Source organism: Salvia hispanica, chromosome 2 (assembly GCF_029641045.1).
Source record: "Salvia hispanica isolate PSC_SH4W2 chromosome 2, Shi_PSC_v1, whole genome shotgun sequence".
Classification (NCBI taxonomy): domain Eukaryota; kingdom Viridiplantae; phylum Streptophyta; class Magnoliopsida; order Lamiales; family Lamiaceae; genus Salvia; species Salvia hispanica.
Genome location: NC_142693.1, coordinates 4,337,349 through 4,359,426, shown reverse-complemented (window position 1 = coordinate 4,359,426; position 22,078 = coordinate 4,337,349). Strand labels below are relative to the sequence as shown.

General features: G+C 37.6%; 2 protein-coding genes and 2 pseudogenes across 2 annotated transcripts; 3 read left to right on the top strand and 1 right to left on the bottom strand.

Moving 5' to 3' along the window:
- Positions 1-6,685: 6,685 nt before the first annotated feature.
- On the top strand, positions 6,686-8,799 carry LOC125224555 (heat shock cognate 70 kDa protein-like). The gene is made up of 2 exons (XM_048127979.2): positions 6,686-6,899; positions 7,181-8,799. Exons 1-2 carry the CDS (start codon positions 6,686-6,688, stop codon positions 8,797-8,799), a joined length of 1,833 nt encoding a protein of 610 aa, XP_047983936.2.
- An 886-nt stretch (positions 8,800-9,685) lies between these two features.
- Positions 9,686-11,264, bottom strand: LOC148931447 (heat shock cognate 70 kDa protein pseudogene; annotated as a pseudogene).
- Positions 11,265-18,751: 7,487 nt separating this feature from the next.
- On the top strand, positions 18,752-20,746 carry LOC125224546 (heat shock cognate 70 kDa protein-like). Its single transcript, XM_048127968.1, has 2 exons — positions 18,752-18,965; positions 19,119-20,746. The coding sequence occupies exons 1-2, from the start codon at positions 18,752-18,754 to the stop codon at positions 20,744-20,746; spliced, it is 1,842 nt and encodes a 613-aa protein (XP_047983925.1).
- A 2-nt stretch (positions 20,747-20,748) lies between these two features.
- Positions 20,749-21,524, top strand: LOC148931446 (uncharacterized; annotated as a pseudogene).
- Positions 21,525-22,078: the final 554 nt, after the last annotated feature.

The following is a 22,078-nucleotide window of genomic DNA, read 5'->3' as shown; positions in this document are numbered from 1 at the left end:
GCTAACTTACTAATTCCTCTAACTATCAAACTAATAAATGGTTAGTCTAGAGTAGTCAAAACATATAGTAAATAGTAATTGAGTTAGTCTAAAATGGTCAAAACATATTGAGATTATCATAATTTATAAGGTTTTGATACTCGAAATACGAAATTGTTCATAAACGATTTTGTATATATTTAAATAATTAAAATATCATTGTAGGTTAAAATCTGTTGAATGAAATCGCCACATGACACTTTTATATGCGTTCGGTTGCCATATCAGATGATAGTTACTACATCCGTCCCTGAAAGTTTGTCGCATTTTTTCATTTTCGTCCGTCCACCAAAGTTTGTCCTATTTCACATTTTACTATTTTTTGTAAGTGGACCATATATTTCACTAACTCATTCCTACTCATGTTTTATTATAAAACTAATATATAAAAGTAGGACTCACAATCATAACTTTTTCAATTCACTTTCTATTACATTTTTTAAAATTTGTGCGGAGTCAAAATGGGACAATATTTGGGAGACAGAGGTAGTATTAATTATTACTTATTTAAAATGCGGTTCTTAATTATTATTTTTTGGTTTAACGACGGGTATACCGAACCCGCATTTTGGCAGAATCTAAATAATCCTGCTCGACCGGGCTTGCGGATTAAGGCCGAAAGTCTCCCACCTAATGACTCAACTTATTTTTAACACAAGGATACCCACAAGTGTATGGGGCTAATGTAGCAAATAGTAAGCAAAGAGTATCGTATCCACAGAGACAATGAGTGTCAACCTAATTACCACGAACCAACCTCAACTACTATCTAGATGAATCGAAATTTTGGTTTTTCTAAATCTACTTAAAAGCAAGGTAAAAAACAATTAAAAACAACTAGAGAACTAAAAGCAAATAAGAAATCGGATGTAGATCAAGGATGAGAAGGGTAGAATCCTACGGATCGATAACAACTATCCTATGCTCAACTAACTTCCTAACTATGCCAACAAAGGGTTTCAAGGGTTATTAAGCTATCACTAAGGTAAAACTATATCTTTTCTCAAAGCATATAATTTGTAGATTGCTACCTAGAACCGAAGTCTCCTTCCTAGAACTAAGGCAACAACTCCTAATAGCTCCTAAGATACTTAGCTTCATTCAAAGGCTCAAATCTCTCGATTATATTGGCAAAGACGTCAATTTCTTCTCTTTCAAATTAAACTACTCACTTCTCAGTTCTTGTAGTAAAATCCACATGCATTTATAAGGTGATCAGTCAAATAAATGTATAAGCACAGAAGAAATCAAAATAACCACATGAGCCAAGGCATAGAAAAAGGAAATCAATTAAATATAAGAATCATTGTATCTCCCCCGTAGAAATCTACGAAGGATTTAGCTACTCATGTTCAACACAAAAGTCAATGAAATATTCAAAAACATTGTTTAAACAAGAATAAAACTAAAAGTAGAAACTCCTAGAATTGGATTGGGCGGATTGGAGGTCTCGTCTTCAATCTTGCGATGAATACTCGTCCTCTGCTCGTTCTTCTCTTCTTCCTAGGTGAAAAAGTAGTATTTTTGGGGTTGAAGGCGTGTAAGTTGTGTTTGGAGGCGTTTCCTAGGCATATATATACCTAGGGTTGACTTTGGGCCCGAAATAAGCTGTCGAACGAAGCTGGCGGGTCGCCAGGTTGGGTGTGCGTCGAAGCTGGCGAGTCGCCAGCTGCTTACGACGTTTTTTTCGTGGATTGCTGGCGGGTCGCCAGGTTCGTTTGCATGCGAACCTGGCGGGTCGCCAGCTATGTCACTGCACTGCGCAGTCTTGGTAAAACGGCCATAACTTCTTCTACCGAACTCCGATTGAGACGTTTAAGATATCCACGTGAAGCTCTTTCGAAGACGAAGAGAATGGTATGCATTACATGCGAATCGGACTTCAAAATCTCCAGCTAAGCTGTCTCGAACATTGAGCAGCTGCACATCCACATATTTTGTACATTTTTCTACACATTCTTCACAAAATGGTCAAAATACCAACATAATAGAGAAGTAGCTATAACCATGTCTCAAAGTACACAATATATGATCAAAACCAAGTAAAACTACCCTCTAAAATCATGTAAAATCCAAGTGAATCACCTAATCATACTATATATAATACTCATCAAGTTCAAGTTAAAAATATAGTACTCCATCCGTCCCGCTTAAGATGACACGTTTTCCTTTTTAGTTTGTCCCAACTAAGATGACACATTTCCTTTTTTGGTAACTTTCTCTCTCCAATTAATACACTCAACCACTTTTTCTCACTCCTATTAAAATATTCATCTTTCTTTATCTCTCTACTTTAATACTTACATTCATCTTCTCTTTCTCCAATTAAACACTTTAACCAATAACTCCTAAAACCCCGTGCCGGCTAAGCAATGTGTCATCTTAGCCGGGACGGAGGGAGTAGTATTTTTTTTTCACATTAAGAAGGCTGTAATTTTTAGTAAACACTATATACGAGAAGTAGTAATGAAGAGAGTGACAATTTTTTTTATTTATTTTTATCATATACTCTACATAAAAAACATCATTTAAAATAAATCAATCTAATCAATCAAAATCAAATCAAAGTCTAAAAATCCGGGAAGATGGAGATATGCTGTTGAAGAGACTGCGTGCTTTTTGCTCAATACTAATATACTGTATAATTTAATTGGGCGAGCAATACATAATGAATGTCCAGGCTCTTTCATACATACATGGCACTAAAAAACAGTTTATGTCTATAGAATTGTATTCAGATCATTACGGTAAATCTTTCTTAAACATAAGACAAATCTTAACCATTCATTTTGTTTATTTAACGGTTGAGATTGTAAGCTATCTCCTTCATTGTAATTCATTTAAAAATAATCAAAAGGTTAATTTAGGAATACAATTATGATACGGTTATTTTACACCCATTATTTTCTCCCACCTTGTACGTGTATTTCTGGAAAATAATTTGCTGATTTCGTTCCCATCAATAATCACCATCCTTGATCATACAATCGTTGATAACAAAATTCACAGCAGACGACGATCTTCACTGAAATTTTTGATTGCTCCTACAATCAACGCTTGTTCGAGAAGTTTTTTCGGTGTCGACGATGGAAGAAGGTATTTGCGTTGTGGTATAAGCAGTTTGTAATCGTCATGAACTAGCCACCATTGTAATCGTTTGTTGCAATCTTTTTGAATCGTTCATAAATTCTGTCAGCTGAGTTTTGTTTGTAGTGTGAGATGTCTAATCTTCAGTGAGTGATGTACGAAATGTGTTACTTAATGTATAAATAATGTACATTATTCTAATGCTGATGTATATGACTGTGTAATGTATCATTTGGTATGCATAATGTGTCATTTGTAAGCCGTAATGTAGCATTATTTGAGCTCTGTCAATGAAGATAACACCACATCCGTGGGGTTTAGTAGTCCATGTGGGCTAGGGTGTAGTATCCACACATTCACATACTGTAAGTAATGTACGGTACATGTGTTATAATGTATATGACGCCATAATGTAGCATTTGTTATCCAGAATGTAGCGTCGTTTTAGTTTTGTAAAGACCGGAAGTTAACACCTTTTCCCTAGGGTTTAGTAGTCCATGGGGCTAGGGTGTAGTATCCACACATTCACATACTGTAAGTAATGTACGATACATGTGTTATAATGTATATGACCCCATAATGTAGCATTTGTTATCTAGAATGTAGCGTCGTTTTAGTTCTGTAAAGGCCGGAAGGTAACACCATTTCCCTAGGGTTTAGTAGTCCATGGGGCTAGGGTGTAGTACTCACACATTCACATACTGTGAGTAATGCGTGATACATCTATGACAATGTATATAAGTACAGGTTTATAACATCGATAATGGAAGTATAAATATTGTACATTAAGTACATGTTCACGTACATCGTTAACAAGTGTACATTAAGTACAGGTTCACGTACATCGACAACAGCTTAATAACCAAACAACACAACTTATCGCCAAAACATCAATTTTTCATCCAACACAAACATAAAAACCATTGTACCGACAACCACATCGTGTCGCAAAACATAATCCAGCAAAAACTAATGAAATTCATGACTACAATATATACTGCTAAATGTTTCATAAACCATATTCTTCGAACCACCTCTCGAAGTTGAATTATTACGGCCTTCATTTCCAATGCCACGTTGCATAGGTCTGGTTCACTACAGCCCTGGTGTTATGAGTAAAAGTAAGCAGGGTACGCAAGTTTTATCCTGATGCAGTGGACATCTCCTCCTCAAAGTCCTCATCCACAAGATTTCTTTGTCACTTCGAACCTATTCAAAAACATTGGTATTGAGGGGATTAGACTATAGGAAACAACATAAAAAAGTACATCGACTAATAATATAGACAATCAACTGTAGGTAATGTAAAATCAAATTGGTCAATGTACATCAGAGAATATATAATGTACCACAGCTTACAAGCTTGTTGAACACCTCTATCATATTGAAAAAAAACATAACATAGCATTGCTCATCAAAATATTAAACAGAAAAATGTGTGTCATGGCAGCATCATTTGGTGTACCAAATTAGTTTGAATTAATGTACATAAATGCATGAATAATGTATTCAAACATGATGTAAAGTTCAACCAACATGATGTACGAACATGTATTGCATAAAATCAGAATATCTCATATACTTATAGTATGTGATTGTGTGGATACTATACCCTAGCCCCATGTACTACTAAACCCTAGGGAAAATGTGTTTATCTACATGAAGTCGCATCTGGTTAATGTAGTACTCAATTGAAATGATGTACCAAAGAAAAATGTTTTTAAGTAATGTACAAGCATTCATTAATAATGTATTGTGTATCCTATATTAGTGTACACAATGTGATGCATAATGTCACAATCATGTACCACCATAAAAAGATTAGACAGTGTACTTCATAGATTAAATAATATAATATACTATGATGACAAGTTCAAACTAAATGCAGAGGCTATAAAATAGCAAAATATTTTCCTATCATGATACAATATAATAATGTACATAATGTAATGTGTAATGAACATAATGTATTAGGTAAAGTACATAATGTATTAGGTAATGAACATAATGTACTTGGTAATGCACAAAATGTAATGTGCAATATGATGTATAATGTTCATACTGTGATGTATAATGCCCAGATTGTCATACTGTAATGTACAATTTACTCTACTATGATGTATAAGTGGTGATGACTACTGTAATGTACACCCCAAAAGAAATATTACTTGTCGTTTGAGTAGGCTGACTCTTAGATCTACCTCGTTTGTTCACAGAAAAGAGAGGGAAAAAAGGAGCATTAGAAACTTCCCCAAAAATGTACAACAACAACAATCTAGCAAAACATAAAACCAAAATCCATCATCTTAGAGCAACAATTATTTAGAGCAACAATGCTTAAAAGAAATCCACAAATTTGACGAATCAGACTACGATTCACCCAAAAACCCTACATAAAAATAGATAAAACCAGGCAAACTCCATTGGTAAGAATTAATGTACAAAAATAATTGAAAACTATTTGTCAGGTCCATAATCGATTCGGATTGTAGATGGGGAAGAATTAATGTACAAAAATAAAACCACGCAAGGGTTTTGTTTTTGTCAATACCTCATCGTTAAGTGAGAACAACTTGATGGTGGTAGCAAATCGACTTCTTCTTCGTGGGCTTCACCGTCAGAAACGATCGGATTGTAGATGGGGCGACAAAGGTTAGGGTTTTTGGGAAAAAAATCGTCTGGTGAGGGAGAAGAGAAAAGAGGCGTAATGTTGAGAGAGAGAGAGAGAGTGAGAGAGTAAATGAATCGTCCATGATATTAAATTCCGGATTTTTAGCATTAGCGGTTTCTATAAATACCACGCCTACCGAATTTGCCCTTAATGTACCGAAAAACTAATACAATGTACCGAATGTCATTAAATCAGGACCATTAGATTACTACATCCGACGGATTAAATTTGTGCTAGGTTTAAACACTTATAGGTCATTAGGACCTAAATGCGCCCCTATGTCTATATACCCAAATAAATCCTTCATTATATAGCTTCACAATTCCAACTTCTGAAAATATTTGCACATAACTCGCCCTGGTGAGAATTCATTAAATCATATATTTACCGAGTGTATCATCATTCATATAATCATATGAATATAGTAGTATATTTACCATTATTATATTGCATAAAAACTATATATACTCTTATTTTTGGGTAAGCTAAAAATCATGTGTTTTATATTTTAGTTTAAATGAGAAATTCATATAGAAGTATTTTTTTATAATTATTGAATTCCTATTTCTTCAATTAAAAGTACCGTTTTTAATAGTAAAATAAAAAGGCGTAAATTTTAGCGAACAGTTTAATTTGCTAACGCCTCGTTAAATACTTTTATTAATTGTTAAGGAATAATACAACGAGATAGTAATTCGAGTAATTTTTAGTGGGAAATGTTACGTTGTGTTGGGAATATGGAAAGTTGGTGGTAGTGGAAGTTGAACGGATCTCTTATATCTACTAGCTTCAACCTTTTGTCAATCCACTCTCCTCTTTCCAAAACAGATCTCTCTAGTTTTTTAAGTTCTCTGTGGAAATCTTCACATTATACACAACCAACCATTAATGGCGGGAGAGGGGAAAGGACGGGCAATTGGGATCGATTTGGGGACAACATATTCGTGCGTGGCGGCGTGGAAGCACGACCGCATTGAGATTATACCAAACGATCAAGGCAACCGCACCACCCCTTCTTATGTGGCCTTCACTGGCACCGATCGTCTCATCGGCGACGCTGCTAAGAATCAAGTTGCCAATAATCCCATCAACACTATTTTCGGTGAGTTTTCTCTTCTAGTCCCTGTGGTTTTGATGGTTATTTGTTTGCTGGGGAAGGTAGGAAGATTTTTTTATCAAAGTTTATGTAGTAAAACGATTGAGCAGAAGTAAATGCAAACTTTATTGTGTTTTTATAGTGGTATATATGTCAGGTGTGGTTGGAGCAGATGTTACTAATCTAGTACTGTAGTTTCCTTGTTTTGTCAAGAAAAACTACCTACAAACTCAAAATATAATTATAAAACTGCAAACTAAAGTTAACATAGTTATAACTGTACACAGATGCAAAGAGGTTGATCGGTCGCAAGTTCAGTGACAAAACGGTTCAGAGTGACATGATGTTTTGGCCATTCAAAGTCATTCCTGACGCTGCTGACAAGCCTATGGTTGTAGTAACCTACAAAGGAATGGAGAAACAATTTTATGCTGAGGAGATCTCCTCAATGGTGCTTACCAAGATGAAGGATATTGCCGAGGCATATCTTGGATCAACCATCAAGGATGCTGTTGTGACTGTGCCTGCTTATTTCAACGACTCTCAACGTCAGGCTACCAAAGCTGCTGGAGCCGTTGCTGGCCTCAACGTTATAAGGATCATCAATGAGCCTACTGCTGCAGCCATTGCGTATGGTCTTAATAGCTCTGTGACAAAGAATGTGCTCATTTTTGACCTTGGTGGTGGCACGTTTGATGTGTCTGTGGCCAAGGTTGAGGCTAATGGCGTAGAAGTGAAGGCTATATCCGGCGATACTCATCTTGGAGGCCAAGACATGGACAACAGGATGGTCGGTTACTTCATGAAAGAGTTCAAAAGCAAGACGGGTAAGGATATGAGTGGGAATTCAAGAGCTATTAGGAGATTGAGGAATGCTTGTGAAAGAGCCAAGAGGGTCCTTTCCTCTGCGTTTGAAACCCCAATTGAGCTTGAATTGTTGTCTGAGGGGATTGATCTGTTTTCATCCATTACTCGTGCTAAATTCGAAGACCTTAACATGGATTTATTCAAGAAGTGTATGAGATTAGTTGAGAAATGCCTGAGTGATGCAAAAATGGAGAGGAGTAGTGTGGATGAGGTGGTGCTTGTTGGTGGGTCAAGTAGGATTCCCAAGGTACAGCAGATGTTGAAGGAGTTTTTTGTTGGGAAAGAGGTGTGCAAGAGCATTAATCCAGACGAAGCTGTGGCTCATGGTGCTGCAGTGCTGGCTGCCAAGTTGAGTGGTGAAGGCAATGATAATGTGCAAAATCTCATTCTGTTGGATGTTACTCCGTTGTCCCTTGGTATCGGCATTAATGAAGGTGAGATGGCAGTATTTATTCCAAGGAATACACCAATCCCAACAAGGAAAAAGAAAATTCATCAAACACTGTATGACAATCAGACCAGTGTGAGCTGTCCGGTGTATGAGGGGGAAAGAAGCAAGGCAACAGAAAACAATCTGCTAGGGCAATTCACACTCCAAGGCATTCCTGCAGCGCCCAGAGGTGGTGTTAAATTCAAAATGTGCTTCGACATAGATGAGAATGGTATAATGAATGTGTCAGCGGAGCACATAGAGACTGGAGTGAAGAACAGCATCACCATCACCAATGACAAGGGCAGGCTGTCTAAGGAAGAAATTGAAAGGATGATTGAGGATGCGGAGAAGTACAAGTTAGAGGATGAGGAATACAAGAAGATGGTCAGGGCCAGGTATGCTTTGGAGAACTACGCCTACGACACAAGGGACGCCATTAGAAGTGCAGCGAATCTCACAGCAACAGATAAGAAGGAGATGGAGTATACTTTCCAGTGTTTCACAGAGTGGTTGGTGTTCAACAAACATGCAGAGGTTGCTGATTTTCACAACAAGAAGAAGGAGCTCCAGACTGTTTTCAATCCCATCATCGCCAAGATGAGATAGAAATGAGAAATGATGATTGGCAGGATCTCGTTTGGTGTTTCTTTTCTTTTATCTATCAAGACTTTTGTTCATGTTTATGTGATGATTCCTGCGAGGTGCTAGTAGTATATTTTTCGTCTATTTTATAATTTTTAATTATATTTTCATCTCTATGTTAGTTTCTTCTATCTTTGCTCTTTTTTACCGTATTTTGCTTGAGCATGCAAGTTCAACTGAAATTAGTTTAGTGATTCACTTAAAGTTATCATACCATTTCTTAGGTGGACTATACCATTTCTTCTCTACATCTCTACTTAAAGACAATACCCTGAGCAAGTTTGTTATTAAGAAGCCTGGAATTTGCCAAAGTTTGATGAGATTGATTTCCACAAGGCACCAAATAATATTTGCATTTGTCTGTACATATAAATTTAGCTAAAGTATTGAACCTGCCACATGCATAATTGAGGCTAGCTTTCCAACCAGTGAACTTGCTTATTCCATAGAAATTTAGATAATACTTTTATCAATTCCTCAGTAATAACAAAAAAAATAAATTAAAACCATGAAACGTAATCAAAATTGAAAATTTTAATTATCAGTAATAATCGATAATCATCTCTACTCTTATCAATGTATATACTGTGTCTGTGTGGTTGAAAAGAGTTATAAGTTGAAAGCAATTTGATAACTTTTAAAGCTAGAAATCTAAAAATAACTTAAGTTTGGTAAATTAATATGCTCAAGCAGAATAAGGACAAAAGAACAAAGAAAGAAGAATCTAACAAGAGGCGAAAAACAAATACTACAAAAATCAGTATAGTAATTTAAAGCTAGCAAATAACAATGAGCTGGAATCATAACCCTTTTAAGATGGGAAAAATGAAGCAATCATCAATTTCAACTCTTAATCCATGTTGCATATGATGGTAGTGAAAACAGTCTGGAGCTCATTCATCTTGTCTTTATAATCATCAACTGCTGCATCTTCGTTTGAGATCAACCACTGTATAAAACAACCAAATGCATCCTCCATCTTCTCCTTGTCTGCTGCTGTGATCTTGGCTGCACTTCTAATAGCGTTCCTCATGTTGTAGGCGTAGTTCTCCAAACAGTACCTGGCGTCAACCTTCTTTGTGTGCTCCTCTTCTTCCAACTTGTACTTCTTCGCATCCTCGACCATCCTCTCAATTTCTTCACTAGATGGCCTGCCCTTGTGGTTGGTGATAGTGATGTTGTTCTTCACTCCACTCTCTGTGTGCTCCGCTGACACATTCATTATACCATGTGCATCAATGTCGAACCACACTTTGATTTTAGGAACACCTTTGGGCGCCTCTGGAATGCGTTGGAGCATGAATTCACCTAGCAGATTGTTGTCTGTTGCCTTGCTTCTTTCACCCTCATACACTAGGAAGCTTACTTCGGTCTGGTTGTCATATGTTGTGGTGAAATCTTTCCCCTTCCTAATTGGGATAAATGAGTTTCTCGGAATAACTACTTCCATCACATCTCCAAGAGTTTCAACACCAAGAGACAAAGGAGTAACATCCAAAAGAACCACATTTTTGCACTTTCTCATTGCCTTCATTACTCAACTTGGCAGCGAGCACTGCAGCACCATACACCACAGATTCGTCTGGATTAATGGTCTTGCGCACCTCTATCCCACCCAACAACTCTTTCAACATCTCCTGCACCTTTGGAATTCTACTCGACCCGCCCACAAGCACCACCTCATCCACGCTGCTCTTCTCTATCTTCGCATCACTCAAGCATTTCTCAACCAACTCCATGCACTTGTTGAATAAATCCATGTTAAGGTCCTCGAATTTAGCACGACTAGCAGTAAAAAACATATCAACCCCCTCACACAATGACTCAATATCAATTGGGGTTTCCATTGTGGAGGAAAGTATCCTCTTTGCCCTTTCACAAGCATTTCTCAATCTTCTAATAGCTTTTGGATTCCCACTAATATCCTTACCCTTCCTGTTTTTAAACTCTTTCATAAAATGATTCACCATTCTGTTATCCATGTCCTGACCTCCAAGATGAGTATTGCCAGTAATAGCCTTCACTTCAATGACATTTGCGTCAATTGTGGCCACCGTAACATCAAACGTTCCACCACCAAGGTCAAAAAAGAGTACATTCTTTGCAACAGAGTTAGTAGCACATTTATCCAGACCGTATGCAATGGCTGCAGCAGTAGGCTCATTGATGATTCTCTTAACCTTGAGGCCGGCAATGGTTCCGGCAGCCTTGGTGGCTTGACGCTGAGAATCGCTGAAATAAGCCGGCACAGTCACGACAGCCTCCTCGACAGTTGATCCAAGATATGCCTCAGCAATTTCCTTCATCTTGGTAAGCACCATTGACGAGATATGTTCAGCAGAATACTGTTTCTCTTGCCCTTTGTATGTTACCACGATCATAGGTTTGTCATAAGCACCAGGAATGACTTTGAATGGCCAATATACCATGTCACTCTGAACCGTTGGGTCACTAAATCTACGACCGATTAACTGATAGGATTTGAATCCTATCGGAGCGATTAGAGCACACGAAATTGTGAAGAAAACGATAAAGAAACCTAGTTGCGTCAACTAGCGTTTCGAAACTTGGGTTTCAAGAAAAGATTTTTATTTCTTTGTTCTTGAATGATTTTCTGACTCTCTAATGGACTCTTTATTTATAGAGTCCGGACCCTGCTTGATTCGACTCTACGATTCGGGAAAGAATCAAGAAGAAAACCCGAAAAGATTTATATAAATCCTATGCTAAAATACGGTAGATATCTTGCTTGAGGAGCAAGGTTTGTGTTCCAAAAATACTATAGCTAGACAAGGAAATAAATAATAAGCTAACAATAAAAGATGTCGGGCCACGGCTTAGTTGGTCGTTTGGGCTTGGGGCTCGAGGTCCCTATCAACTCCCTCCCCGATAACAATCGCCTTGTCCTCAAGGCGGAGATGATGAAAATGCAGTAGACGATCAACTTTATAACGCCATGTTCCAAAGTTTGGGAAGCAACACACAAGTTATCACAAACCACGTCCTCTGCAGCCGAATACCTAGCGTCCAAGCTTGCCCTCCCTAAAGCAATTTGAACTTCTAGCTCTTCCCATGCCAAAACCTGTTTAATTGTTGGATCAGTCTTGATGCTAGGAGTCCCACTTGTATTCTCTTCTATGTCTGTACTCTTTGTAGGTGGAGCTTGAAACCTTTGCAGCATGTAGCCCAAATCTCGGCTGCCAGCAGCTTCAATTATGTTAAGAACAACCCATTTAAACTCACTTGAGACAGCAGCAACCCAATTTATCCTTTCATTAAAATTGGAACCATCTACATCTCCAATCTCATCCAAGTGGGCTTTATGTAGCAAAACCAAACACCTGGCAACCCCATCTGCCTCATCAAGCTTAGAGATACCACAATGAGAACCACTCACACAAGAGAACGAAAGATTAACGATGCTCATGTATATGCCCATGAAACTCTCTCTTCGAATCAGCCCGAAATTCTCCAAGGTGGGAAAACTCTCACCAGATTCAACAATACTAGACACCTTTCTCGTCAGCTCAATCGAATGACGCCTGATGTGACCTGAAAAATTTCCGAAAGAAATGAATTTCTTGCTGCCTCGACAAGACCAAGTTTTCTCAAGAACAACATCTATGGGGTCAAAAGGCATCCTAACATTTGCTAGATTTTTCCACAGATCGAATGTACTGCGTCTCTGTTCATCACCATTGAATTCTCCCAATTTGATCTTGACTTTGCTGATGACAAAACCACTAGAATGGATGATGTCGCCCTCCCACAGCGGATGATCAGACACATCTTCAACATCGCACATCATCTGGATCACAGCTACTGTTGTGGAAGTTGCGATTTGGGTTAAATGAACCCTCATAAGACCTCTTAACATCTGCCCACTAAAACAGTAGGTGCAACACACGAAAATAAGTTCTTCAACTCGACCAATTTTGACCCCTCCTTTGGTAGAGAATCTGATCTGCAAAAATTGAACTCTTCGGATATGTCGTGCCTCAGCCTGCCAATTACTATTGTCTCCTAATACGCCAACAAGGGCGCTCCACTCAATGTAAAAAATTCCACCAAAATAAGTGACCAAGAAAAAAATGTGAGGAGAATACATTTTTTGTGGTTGAACAGCTGACTCCAAGCGTTCTTGCCTAATAATTGCAGACCCAATAATATCCAGAACAAGCCGTCTGACCATCACTCTAACATGTGGAACACCCAAAGCAAAGAATAGCAGGCAAAAAGGATCAACCGTGGAGGCAGTGAGGATCTGTTCACCAGCTATCAAAGGCTCCACCTTTGGAAAGAATGCTATATATCCACATACCTGCTTCGAGAGTACATCTCCAAACGTCTCCGTAGCCCGGTGATCTCCATCTTTAAAGTATCTCAATATGAAGAAAGTATAAGCAACCAAGGAGCTCTCGAATATCACATAAAATACCTTAGATATTGGTCCACTAAGATCACTATTAGAGTAGCAACTAAATAATGAGGAATTCAAGAGTGTATGAGAACACAAATTAATTTGAACAGCACCAGAGTAAAGATTGTTGCCAAATATTGAAGCTCCCATACTTAACTCGCAGTCTTGATTTGGCATTCCCAAAGCATTCGTCTTTGAATCACGCCAGGAATCAACAATTCCTCCTTCACATCCACCTCTGTCTACAATCATAACAACAAATCTACGTTTATTCCATCCTTCAGCACCTGAAAATTCAGACTGAAAGGCGCCTCCCTCGTCCAAATAACTAGTGTAATACGGCATATCAATTCCCCGTCGAACAACAATCACAACCTTCGCAGAATCATAGTAAGGGAATCGAGGGGCAGCCATGCAAATCTGGAGCAATGACTCAAAAGAGGAGAATAGGTAGGCTCTTGGGGATAGCAACGGTCTCCAATCCATGTTAGAGTGTCTGAACAAACTTAGTGTGACGTTGGGTGGAGGAATCGAACGGTTATCGAAGGCGAGTGCTTGTTCCCTTCGGAATAAATCTCGATATCCAACACTAAGCAAAGTATGTTGTTCATCTTTATCTTCAAAAACATCAACCACATTTTCTTTAGCACACTTATCCTCATTCAGAAAATTTGCTCTTTTAGGTTGAGACTCCATAGCCATGTCCCTGGTCTCATCCGAGTGCTCGAATGGGATAATGTCGATGGGGATCTCCCTGAGATCTGGAAGTGAGCCTGCATCGTTGACAATATTTGTGCATCCCAATTCTGTAGCTGACTTCAGAAGCGAAGATTCCAAACCAATTGCTTTGCGTGCATCGACAAAAACCTTCGTTTGATGTACATGCTCCACCATTTGTGAATCTCCGTCAAATAATTCCAGAGCAAATTGGTGATATGCACCAGTTGGTTGTTCAACTTTCAATGCAGCGAGGGCAGTATCTCCAGCTTGACATGCATCTGCTCTATTTGATTCCAAACTTCCCTGAACAACAGGCAGATCTACTACGATTGAGAGCTCTTCCACCTTTAATTCCCGAGCAGAGTGGTGATGTTCTACGGCTTCCATATCAGCGAGGTCACCCGGCTGTATCTCACCTAGAATGTGCCTCCCCATGGTAGTATCCACACCTATGTTATATTCGTCCGAAATCGTATCACACGAGACATCTTCAATGCTGCATAAAGCTGGAGCTGCATCAGGAATTGAAGAATCCAACGTGACTTCGTTCGGTGCATCAACAATAGTCTCATATTGATGGACATCGTCTACCATATGTGAATCCCCATCAAGGAACTCGATGGTAAAATGATGATGTACTGCCACCAAGAAATCCTCCCAACCCTTGCCAGGATTATTACTGGTCCAGTCAGCCATCCAGTCAGACGCCGGGGGATCAAACAAGTATTGAGTAAGGTACAACCGATCTGATAGAGGCGTATAGTGGTGGTTGTAATAAATCTGCATACGACGAATCCACTCTGCAGCATTCTGTCCATTGAAACGAGGTTGCTCGAGGCGAAGGCGTGGTACGGTAAAAGGATTGACACCCATTGGTGCTTGCGTGACCGATGGTGGTAATGCCCAACTCGTGACTGGGTCCGGCGGCTCTTTTGCTCGTGCGCCAGTCACAGCGGCTATGAGCGTGGCGAGGAGTTCCTCAATTTTGTTGTGAACTGAATCTTCTTGTTGCGCAAACGATTCGTGCTCGAATTCCATCGCCATCGAACGTGTGGGAGAAGAGTAGATCAATGAAGCACCAGTTGATAGGATTTGAATCCTATCGGAGCGATTAGAGCACACGAAATTGTGAAGAAAACGATAAAGAAACCTAGTTGCGTCAACTAGCGTTTCGAAACTTGGGTTTCAAGAAAAGATTTTTATTTCTTTGTTCTTGAATGATTTTCTGACTCTCTAATGGACTCTTTATTTATAGAGTCCGGACCCTGCTTGATTCGACTCTACGATTCGGGAAAGAATCAAGAAGAAAACCCGAAAAGATTTATATAAATCCTATGCTAAAATACGGTAGATATCTTACTTGAGGAGCAAGGTTTGTGTTCCAAAAATACTATAGCTAGACAAGGAAATAAATAATAAGCTAACAATAAAAGATGTCGGGCCACGGCTTAGTTGGTCGTTTGGGCTTGGGGCTCGAGGTCCCTATCATTAACCTCTTTGCATCTGTGTAAGAAATAAATTCAATTACTACTAGATAGCAATGAGAAAGCAACAAAGTTTAGAGAGGGAAAAAAACTACTACAGTACAAAATAAAATTATGCAAAATCTTTTTACTATAGTATTAAACTTTGATGATAAAAATTCCTAACTCAGCCAGCTATTTATCATTGTCACACATAGAACAACAAATACAACCGTGGCAGAAAAACAAGAAAAACTACCGAAAACGGTGTTGGTTGGATTATTTGCAACTTGGTTCTTTGCGGCATCACCGATAAGTCGATGGGAGTTAGTGAAGGCCACATAAGATGGCGTGGTTCGGTTGCCCTGATCATTCGGTATAATCTCAATGCGGTCATTCTGCCACGCTGCCACGCACGAATACGTCGTCCCCAAATCGATCCCGACTGCATGTCCTTTCCCCTTTCCCGCCATTAATGACACTAGCAACAAGTAGCTCTACAACTGTAAGAAAACAAAAATATCAAAACAAATAGTACTTCAATGATTCCAAAAAAGGTGAAGATTTCAACAAGGAAGTGAAAATGTTCTATACCCAAGAGTGTGTTTTAGCAAAGATGAAATGAAACACCTACTCTGAAAGAAAACCTAATTTAAAATATATAGTTAAAGAATTATCTCTTCATCTCCTATAATCTCTTCATCTCCTATAATCTCTTCAAATCCCCCTCTCTTCACCTGCTCTCTGCACTATACCACACGAAAAATTCTGTAAGCATTGTATTTGTATATGCATGTGAGTGCCTTTAATTTTCTAGTAAAGTTCGGGAGTCCAGAGGTTTGCCTTCTATTGGGTGTAAATTTTTATTTGCTTTTCCTTTTAAATTATATTATATTCCATTAAATATTTGTAATTACAAAATTTAATTTAATTTGAATATAAAATTACATGAAAATAAGAAATAATAAATAATTAAAATATGAGACTTATTAATAGTTATTAAGAGTTAATGATAATACGGTAAAAGTGTTGTGAGGCTAGCTTACGCTAAGTGAAAAGAAAAAAAACGATTTTAATGTGAGCATCTTCTTGTCTCAAGCTGTTACTATCTGAGTTAGTTCTTTTTTTATTGTTATCGAATTTTGTAGATTTTCAAATATTCACAAAAAGGTCGTGCTAAATTCACAGTCTCATGAAATAGTTACTCTGTTCATTCATTTATTAGCAGGCATTATTAATTACTACTATTAACCTATCATAAAAACTCCGCCATCTTTAGTAGTATCTTACATGGCACACTAAAACAATTCTATGACTACAGTCTATGTACCCAAATAAATCCTTCATTTAACAGCTTCATAATTCCAACTTTTGAAAAATACTAGTAGTACATTTATACTATTATAGTAGTAGCCCATAACTTGCCTTGGGTGAGAGAATTCATTAAATCATATATATACGAAGAAGATGGGGATGCTTTCAGGTCTTTCATACAGTGGTTTGAGTCCAAATAAACAGCAGAGGCTTATGATTTTAAAGACCAGATGAAAGAGCTCCAGACTATTTTATCGTTGCCAAGATGAATTAAGAAATAGTAGTAAGAATGAAAAATTATGATTGACAGGATATCTTTGGTCTTTACTTTTATCTATCAAGATCATTTTATCATATTTTGTTGGATGAAATGTATGAAATTATATAACTAAAAAAAAGTGATGGAATATAGGCCTTACCTGGTTTGACTGGTGTGATGAATGAGGTTTTCATGATAAATGAAAAACTATCAGACTTAAAATATCATAGATTTGATTTATTATAGTAGTAGCACATAACTTGCCTTGGTTACTGAGAATTCATTAAATCATATATTTACGAAGAAGATGGAGGATGCTTTCAGGTCTTTCATACAGTGGTTTCAGTCCAACAAACAAGCAGAGGCTTGTGATTTTAATTAAAGACCAGATGAAGGAGCTCCATATTATTTTCAATCCCATCGTTGCCAACATTAATTAAGAAATAAGAATGAAAAATTATGATTGACAGGATATCGTTGGTCTTTACTTTTATCTATCAAGATTTTTTTTTTTATCATATTTTGTTAGATGATTCCCGCGATTTTTTTAAATCATATTTTGTTAGATGAAATGTATGAAATTATAGAACTAAAAAAAATGATGGAATATAGGTCTTACCTAAGTTGGGGATTGAGTGGTGTGATGTATAAGGTCTGCATGATAAATGAAAAACTGTCACACTTAAAATATCATAGATTTGATTTATTTGTGGTCCAACTATCATGAGTACTCTAGTTAAATGAGCAAGTATTTTTATATTGTTAACGAGTTTATAAATTTTAGTAGTAAATGATTTTTAGCTTTTTACAGTTCCTAGTGCTAAATTTACGCCTCGTGAAATGGCTACATACTCTGTTCATTCATTTATTTGCTGGCATTATTAATCATTAATTAGATAATACATTAATGATAGTCCGCGATCTTTCGTACATGGCACTCAAAAACAATTTATGTCTGTATACCCAATTTATGTCAAAAACAAATAAATCGTTCATTTAATAGCTTCACAATTCCAACTTCATTATTAATTAAATCATTTAATAGCTTCACAACTCCAACTTCATTAAATCATATATTCACCCTAAATTCCAACTTCTATCATCATGCCCTAGTATTTCTTATAGTATGATTTTCTTTGGTAGTAATGATTACTATATTGTGACTAAACCTTCTCTAATTAGGCCATGTTTGATAGGTGTGCTAACTCATCTAGGGATGAATTCATAAAATTACATCCCTAAATGAGTTAGCATCCCTACCAAACATACCATAATTATATTGCATAAAAACTATATACTCTTATTTTTTGGGTAAGCTAAAGATCATGTGTTTTGGTACTATATTTTAGTTTAGATGAGAAATTCATATAGAAGTATTTTTTTTTATAAATATACAATTACTATTTCTTTAATTAAAAGTACCGTTTTTAAAATTTAAAAGCCGTAAATTTCAGCAAACAGTTTAATTTGCCAACACTCGTTAAAAACATTTATTAATATTAGTTTAAGGAATAACCAACAGATAGTTATTATTATCCTATTAAAGTGGAGAAATTTTTTAGTGGGAAATGTTACGTCGTGGTGGGAATATGGAAAGTTGGTGATAGTGGAAGTTGAACGGATCTCTTATAGATACTAGCTTCAACCTTTTGTTAATCCACTCTCCTTTTTCCAAAACAGATCTCTCTACTTCTTTTAGTTCTCTGTGGAAATCTTCACGTTATCCGCAACCAAACATTAATGGCCGGAAAGGGGAAAGGACGAGCAATTGGGATCGATTTGGGGACGACATATTCGTGTGTGGCGGCGTGGAAGCACGACCGCATTGAGATTATACCAAACGATCAGGGCAACCGCACCACGCCGTCTCATGTAGCTTTCACCGCCGCCGAACGTCTCATCGGTGACGCCGCTAAGAATCAAGTCGCTGAAAATCCTATCAACACTGTTTTCGGTGAGTTTTCTCTTCTATCAATTTGATTTTACTTCAGTTTTCTTCTTAGATTCAAAAGTATTCGAAGCACTAGTTCGTTTTCTTAACTTCATGTGCAGTTTCCTTTCCCTCTTAATATAGTTGTTTTCTCTACTCTTCCCACTTTTTACACAGATGCAAAGAGGTTGATCGGCCGCAAATACAGTGACTCAACGGTGCAGAAAGACATGATATTTTGGCCATTCAAGGTTGTTCCTGGTGCTGATGATAAGCCTACAATTGTAGTAACTTACAAAGGAGAGGAGAAAAAGTTTTCGGCTGAGGAGATCTCGTCAATGGTGCTTACTAAGATGAAGGACATTGCCGAGGCATATCTTGGATCTACTGTCACGGATGCTGTGGTAACTGTCCCTGCTTATTTCAATGACTCTCAGCGTCAGGCCACCAAGAATGCTGGAACCATTGCTGGACTTAATGTTATGAGGATCATCAACGAGCCTACTGCTGCTGCCATTGCATATGGACTGGATAAAGGGGGTTATGTGGCGAAGAATGTGCTGATATTTGACCTTGGTGGTGGAACGTTCGATGTGTCTGTGGCAATGATTGAGGCTGGGGTTGTTGAAGTGAAGGCTATTGCTGGCGATACTCATCTTGGAGGCCAAGACATGGACAACAGGATGGTGAATCATTTGATGAAAGAGTTTAAAAGCAAGACGGGCAAGGATATTAGTGGGAACTCAAGAGCAGTCAGGAGATTGAGTAGTGCTTGTGAAAGAGCCAAGAGAATCCTTTCCTCAACTTTTGAAGCTCGAATTCAGATTGAATCGTTGTTTGAGGGGATTGATCTTTTTACTGTTGTTACTCGTGCTAAATTCGAGGACCTTAACATGGATTTATTCAAGAAGTGTATGGGATTGGTTGAGAGTTGTCTGATTGATGCAAAGATGGAGAAGAGCAGCGTTGATGAGGTGGTTCTGGTGGGCGGATCAAGTAGGATTCCCAAGGTCCAGCAGATGTTGGAGGAATTGTTCGGTGGGAAGGAGGCATGCAAGACAATTAATCCAGACGAAGCCGTGGCATATGGTGCTGCAGTGCTGGCTGCCAAGTTGAGTGGTGAAGGCAGTGATAAGGTGAAAAATGTGGTTCTTTTGGATGTTACTCCTTTGTCTCTTGGTATTCAGTGCAATGGAGATGTGATGAGTGTTATTATTCCGAGGAACACACCTATCCCAACTAGGAGACAGAGAAATGACTTTTCAACAGCGGTGGACAACCAAACCAGTGTGCCGTTTCGGGTGTACGAGGGTGAAAGAAGCAAGGCAATCGACAACAATCTGCTAGGTGAATTCAGCCTCGAAGGCATTCCAGCAGCACCCAGAGGTGTTGCTAAATTCAACGTGTGCTTTTACATAGATGAGAACGGTATCTTGAATGTATCAGCGGAGCACATAGGGACTGGAGCGAAGAACAGCATTACTATCATCAACGAAAAGGGCAGGCTGTCTAAGGAAGAAATTGAGAGGATGATTAGGGATGCGAAGAAGTACAAGTTTGAGGATGACGAGTTTAGGGAGAAGGCTAAGGTTAGGTTAGCTTTGGAGAACTACGCCTACGACATGAGGAACACCATCAGAAGTGCAGCAATGGTCACAGCAGCAGACAAGATGAAGATTGAGTATGCTTTCGAATCTTTCACACAGTGGTTGGCCTCCAACAAACACGCAGAGGTGTATCATTTTAACAACAAGATGGAGGAGCTCCGGACTGTTTTCAATCCCATCATCGCCAAGATGAAATAAGTATGAGCAATGATGATTGGCAGGATCTCGTTGGTGTTTCTTTGCTTTTATCTATCAAGGCTTTTGTTCATGTTTTTGTAACTTTTCCTGCGAGGTGCTTTGTCTAAGTTAAGTACTAGTACTATTTTGGTTTTTCTATGGTATTTTTTGGTCTATTTTATAAGTAATTTTTAATTATATTTTCCTCTCTATGCTAGTTTCTTTTATGTTGCATGTGAAACATACTATAATGAAATTGTGTTATGGTATGTGTAGAGCCATCCCTATTGTACTTTCATGAAAAACAAGTCTTTCCCCTACTTTGATCAACTATCATTTGTTTGGGGTAAAGATTTAGCTGTTGGATTACATGCTGAAGCTGCATTAGATGTAGTCAAGGACTTACAAGAAAATGTTGATCAAGTATATGGAGAATCGGGTGAAGATGGTGTACCTTCAATAACTACACCTCGCAATAGAAGGAACTTTAAAAAGACTTGATCGTAAGAGGAGGAGAACTTCAGATGTTTTTCATAGCGAATGACTAATGTGCTTGTTGAGCATATGGATAAGTTGAATGATCAAATGAATAAGATTCTGGAAAGTTTTATTGGAGGTGACCGAGAGAAAAAAGACAATCGTCGTATGCTTTATAAGATATTGCAAGAGATTGAAGCATTAACACATTCTCAGAGAAAAAAGTTGCAATGAAACTTGTTCGGATCCTGATTATTATTATTTTTTCACTCTTCATGATGAACGGACGAAGAAGATGTTTCTTGTACAACTGTTAGGATGAATTTACTTTACGTTTTTGCCGCAAGTCTTGACTTCTTCAATTTCGTGTTATTGACTATCTAAATATTTTCTGTTATTCCAATTAAACTCAATCAGTGGTTTTTTAAGTAATTTTTGTAATTCATTTTCTTTATTTTCAAAATTTATTAGATGCCTGTAATGAGAATTATAATTTTATATTTATAAAATATATTTAAGTAATTATTTATTAGCATTATCGATATTACAAAGAAAATATATATTTTTTGATTAATTGTTGTATTTTTTTTAGTTTACTATTTAAAATTAATATAGAATTCAAAATCTTGACATTTTTTCAAATATTGGAAAGTAAATTATCTAGAATCATACTAGTTACTACTAGGAATCACTTTTCAGAGAATCATTTTCCCCTCCAACTTTTATTTCCTTCACTTTTCTAACAACCAAACATAACCCTAACTCCAACTTTTATTTCCTTCACTTTTCTAACAACCAAACATAACCCTAAAGTTATCATATCACTGTAATTAGGAGTGTGGGTACTAAAAAAAATAAAATAAAAATGATAAGTAA